Consider the following 5,000-nt stretch of genomic DNA (forward strand, 5'->3'; position numbering starts at 1 on the left):
TTAATTGGAATCGTTACCTAAGTGTTGAACTTGACAAAGTAAATAGAATATTTTGTTTGATTAGGTTATAGATCTGTTGGCTGATTCTTTAGCTGCTGTCCCTTTATAGTATGTGTCTTGTTTTGGAATATCAAGTTTGTTGTCTCTGTTGTCACATAGTGTGATTTGTTTCCTTTGTGCTGTAGAGCAAGCAGGGAAGTGTAATCTCTTCAATGGAGATTGGATTCCTGATCCATCTGGTCCTGTTTACACGAACGAGACATGCAAATTTATTGAAAGCCATCAGAATTGTATGACGAATGGCCGGCCTGATACTGGTTATCTTTACTGGAGGTGGAATCCACGTAATTGCCAGTTGCCTCGGTTTGATCCACATAAGTTTCTTCAGTTAATGAGTAATAAAACATGGGCGTTGATCGGTGATTCAATATCGAGGAACCACGTCCAATCATTTCTTTGCGTACTCTCAAAGGTAACTAGTTACGGTCGTTGTCAATTGCTCTAAATTGCGTTTGTAAGTTGTGGTTGTTCTTTCGCCATGTTTCCACCATAATTTAGCACCGGCATTGATCAAGTAACAAAATGATCTTTTTGTTCTTCCCATTGCTTGGAATATCATTTTCCGTGAAGGCACAATACATTCTGCTCACTTGCCTTAAATAAGTTAGTGCTTAACTTTTTGCGTAGGACATTTTGGTTATCCATTTGGTACAAATGAATGATCTTGGGATTATGATGTTCCACTCCATTCCCATGTTTGGTATTCTCAATTATGTTCACTCCGTGCAATCCAAAATGTACCCTCCCCCTTTTGTTGTTAAAGAATGGGTTAGAGAAACTTTGCCCAGAAGTAAAAATTGGACCAGTACAACCTTCTGTACTAATATAAAATACATTGGAACTTTCTACTTTAAAAACAGTGGACAACATTTGAGGCAGCCCAATAAGAAAAGCCAGTCAACTTGGAGTGGACTGTGGAGTATTCATTTTGGTTCTCATTTAAGAAAAAAAAAATTAAAGTGTAAGTGTTTAACTTTATATTGCACGGAAGCTGTTACTGGGAGATAGCTTGAATGTTTTTAATCACCATTATAATGTCGCCAGAGTATTTCCCTGTGTATGAACAGGGCATCATGCTTTTTGAAGAGATTTTTCTGGTTTCTTTTATTTAAATTTTTTAGTTAAAGCCTTAAATCCTTCCCCGATCTTCATGTTTGTCTTTGTTTCCCACCATTTTTCATCTCTGTCGGGAAATTCTTGTAACCGGTTAATGATTGACCTATCAAGTTCGGTTAGCTATACTTGGGGTACCAAAAGCCAACCAGTTGCGTGGTAGCAGGTTTCAGCATACACTTCGGTTATGAAGACCTTGTATTAGAGTAGTTGAAGCGAGGAGCGTCCTGTGTAAAGTTTTAGAAGTTTTAATAAATTTAAAAGTCCATTTGTCTCTGAAACTACAGTGTTATATAACTAAGCTAGGTATCTATTACAGTAACTTTTTTTTATCTTGGATGTGGCTTTTGGCCGTAATGGATGTTTCACTAATGCTGGCCATCCGGTGAGCCCGATTAATTGCTTGCAATTTTGCTAATTGTTGAGTGATTATGAGGTGCTATTCATCTGTCTTTTATAATTTCTTGTATAATCCGCAGAAGGATGCTATGCTACTATTTGAAGGTTCTTCTTTTATTCTTTTTAATCTTATTGGACGATGCTATTTCAGGTAGAGGAAGCCATTGAAGTATACCATGACAAAGAGTACCGATCCAGGAGATGGTTATTCCCCTCATACAACTTTACCGTTTCAGTTATTTGGTCCCCCTTTCTGGCACAAGCAGCTATATTTGAAGACTACAATGGAGTTTCCACATCTGAGATTGAACTTCATCTCGACAAACTTGATGCGAGTTGGACTGATCAGTTTAACAATTTTGATTATATGATATTTGCAAGCGGTGAGTGGTATGTCAAAACTGCAATCTACTATGAAAACGATACAGTAGTGGGCTGCCACTACTGTCCCAAAAGGAACTTGACCGAGTTTGGTTTCGACTTTGCATACCGTAAAGTTCTTGGAAATGTTTTCAACTATCTTCTCTCATCAAATCACAAAGGCATGATGTTTTTCAGGACCGCGACACCAGACCATTTCGAGAATGGTGAGTGGTTTAGTGGTGGACATTGTAAAAGAACCGAACCAGTGAAGGGAGGTGAGTTCAATTTGACCGAGATTAACAAGATTCTACATGAAATCGAGATAGAGGAAATCGGAAAAGCTACAGCTAAAGCTTCTGAGAAGGGTTTGAATCTAAAGCTTTTCGATGTAACTGCCCTTTCGTTAATGAGGCCCGATGGGCATCCAGGTCCGTACAGGTATTTTCAACCGTTTGCAAAAGATAAGAATGCGAAAATCATCAATGACTGCTTGCATTGGTGTTTGCCTGGACCTATAGATGCTTGGAATGATATGCTAATGGAGATGGTGTTAAATGGTTAATGGCATAAACTTGTGAAGTGGAAGTTGTTTCTTGAGCGAATAGGAAGACCAGTTCATTGGGATGGCATTTACTGAGAACAGACATCGCTCGCTGTGTATCCTACTCTGTGATGTGAATACTAGAGATTTAAGCCACACGATGGGTGCTGCTCGCGACCATGTTCCTCGGGTTAAGCTTCAGTTTGCTTATATATAATTTTTTCATTGGGGAAGTTCATCTTAATTATAAAGTTGTTACTTGATTCTCATATATATGATTTTTCAGGAATCTGTAGTGGGATTGTATTTTTGAGGGGATTTGGAATATTTATAGAGATCTGAATCAAATGACAATTTGATGTTGCTGAGTCACAGATTGTGTTGCACACTTATAAAATTAGCAAGTCACAAGCTAAAATAGATTGGTGCAGTTTTCCACTAATTACTTAGTATTTGATATTCCAAACTTTTGAATGATTCTTAGTAGTGTAACCAACTTCATCATATCTATATCTCCCCTCTTAGCACTTGATCTTAAATTTTGTAAATGTAAAGTGCTGTTTAGGCTGGTACTGGAAATGTGAGAGCAATATATGCTCTCTGTTAGTTAGCCTTGTCTAAGAAAAAAGGCCTTAAGAATGCAAATTCTGGCAGATCTGCTTAAGCTTTAGCGGACATAGTTATTTGATACCTATGCTGGCGGAAGAAAGCAGGTACTCGGTGAAATAGTCGAGGTGCGCGTTCGGGCAAATTGCTTAAGCTTTAGTAGAGAGAGTTATTTGATACCTATGCTGATGGAAGATAGCAGGTATGCGTAAGCTACTCAGTGAAATAGTCGAGGTGCGCGTAAGTTGGACACCAGCATCATTAAAAAAACGGATTTAAAAAATAATGTAGTTGCTGATATAATAGTAAGTTCCAAAATATTGTCATGATTGGAGTTGCAGTCTAAAGATTGCATTTTTCATCTAGTTCGACCAAAATCCCTTTCTTTATTAAATAAATAAAATAAAAGAAGAAGAAAAATAAATTGGACTTGTTTTGGTTTTTCCTTTTTGGGTTTAAGTTATCTGCTGAAAGGGCTTTAAGATTTTCACCAAATTAAGAGTGTTTAAAAGGATAGTGGCAATCCAGATCCAATTCTACTAACGGTAAAGATTTTCAAATTCTATAACCTTGGAACTCAAAAGTGCTCTTTTGAAACAAAATGGACTTTGAATTTGAAAAAACTAGCCGTTGGCTCCCAACTTTCCTATATAAAACCCCCCCTTTTTCACCACCCTGTAGTCCTATACCATTAACTTTTACCCTTTCTAGCTTCAAACTATTGTTCAAACCCCCCCCCCCCCCCCCCCCCTCCCTCCCCCCCTCTCCCTCCATATCCTAGCCATGGCTACCACTGCTGAGATGGCCCTCGTCACCGACCCTGTCCCCGCAAAGAAGGGGAGGTCGAGGAAGGCGCTGAAACAGAAAAACCCATCATCGAACGAAGCCAATATATTGGCTGCACTTGTAACTCAGTCGCCTTCACTGGCGATACCAGTGGACGACTCAGTTAAAGAGAACCTTGAAACCCTCACACAACCACGATCCGAAAAGAAAACAAACAAGAGAGGAGCCTCAAAGGCTAAGAAACAAATAGAAAATGAAAATTCTTTTGAGAAAGAATTGCTAGAAATGCAAGAAAAGCTTCAAAAAATGACACTAGAGAAGGAGCAGACTGAGGAGATGTTGAAAGCCAGAGAGGATATGTTGAAGCAGAAGGAGGAAGAGCTCGAAGCGCGGGATAAAGAGCAAGAGAAGCTTCAAATTGAACTCAAAAAGTTGCAGAAAATGAAAGAGTTTAAGCCAACCCTGGTATGGTTCTTAAATCTTGTCTATACTAATTTCTTCTTTGTAGCATTCCTTGTAGCAAAGCTGACATTTTTATCCTTTGGGATTGAGACGCAGTTGATTTTATTTTTCATAAAAATTCTTGTCTGTAACTAGTAATCCTAAAGCTGACATTTTTATTTTTAGGGATTGAGGCGTAGTTGATTTTATATTTCATTAGTTCTTGTTTGTAACTAGCAATCGCAAAGCTGACATTTTTATTGTTTGGGATTGAGGCGTAGTTGGTTTATTTCATTAAATTCTTGTTTGTAACTAGTAATCCCAAAGTTGTCATTTTTATTATTTGGGATTGAGGCCTAGTTGACATTTTTGTTGTTTGGGATTAAGGTGTAGTTGATTCATATCTCAGATATTCTTGTTTGTAACTAGTAGTTGTTTCAAAGCTGACATTTTTATTTTCATTTTTCATTAGAACTTTCCTATAGTGCAATCGCTAAGGGACAAAGAGGAAAAGAAAGAGAAGAAGAAGGCAGATCCTTCGAAGAAAAGGCCAGCAGCGCCATACCTATTGTGGTGCAAAGACCAGTGGAATGAGGTATTGCTACAGTCTCAGTTCAAATGTTCATTGCATTTTGTGCCTTTTTAATATACTGGTTTTATTTATAGTTGGAATTTGTTATTTCAGGTGAAA

The 5,000-nt window shown here is 38.0% G+C and overlaps 2 protein-coding genes across 3 annotated transcripts in view; both read left to right on the forward strand.

Moving 5' to 3' along the window:
* The window catches only part of LOC109244858 (protein trichome birefringence-like 23), a 4,022-nt gene extending 1,126 nt beyond the window's left edge, over positions 1-2,896 (forward strand). Inside the window, exons 2-3 of the mRNA XM_019412017.1 lie at positions 186-472; positions 1,724-2,896. Of these exons, the coding sequence (XP_019267562.1) occupies positions 186-472; positions 1,724-2,497 (1,061 nt within the window). The 3' untranslated portion in view covers positions 2,498-2,896. The remainder of the gene's footprint in view (positions 1-185; positions 473-1,723) is intronic.
* Positions 2,897-3,761: 865 nt separating this feature from the next.
* Positions 3,762-5,000, forward strand: part of LOC109244859 (high mobility group B protein 6-like) — a 3,348-nt gene continuing 2,109 nt past the window's right edge. For both annotated transcript variants that reach the window (XM_019412018.1, XM_019412019.1), the window contains exons 1-3: positions 3,762-4,333; positions 4,782-4,904; positions 4,995-5,000. The exon at positions 4,995-5,000 is cut by the window's right edge and continues 269 nt beyond it. In XM_019412018.1, the coding sequence (XP_019267563.1) occupies positions 3,866-4,333; positions 4,782-4,904; positions 4,995-5,000 (597 nt within the window). In that variant the 5' untranslated portion in view covers positions 3,762-3,865. The remainder of the gene's footprint in view (positions 4,334-4,781; positions 4,905-4,994) is intronic.

This window comes from Nicotiana attenuata, unplaced genomic scaffold, assembly GCF_001879085.1.
Source record: "Nicotiana attenuata strain UT unplaced genomic scaffold, NIATTr2, whole genome shotgun sequence".
In the NCBI taxonomy this organism is placed as follows: Eukaryota; Viridiplantae; Streptophyta; class Magnoliopsida; order Solanales; family Solanaceae; genus Nicotiana; species Nicotiana attenuata.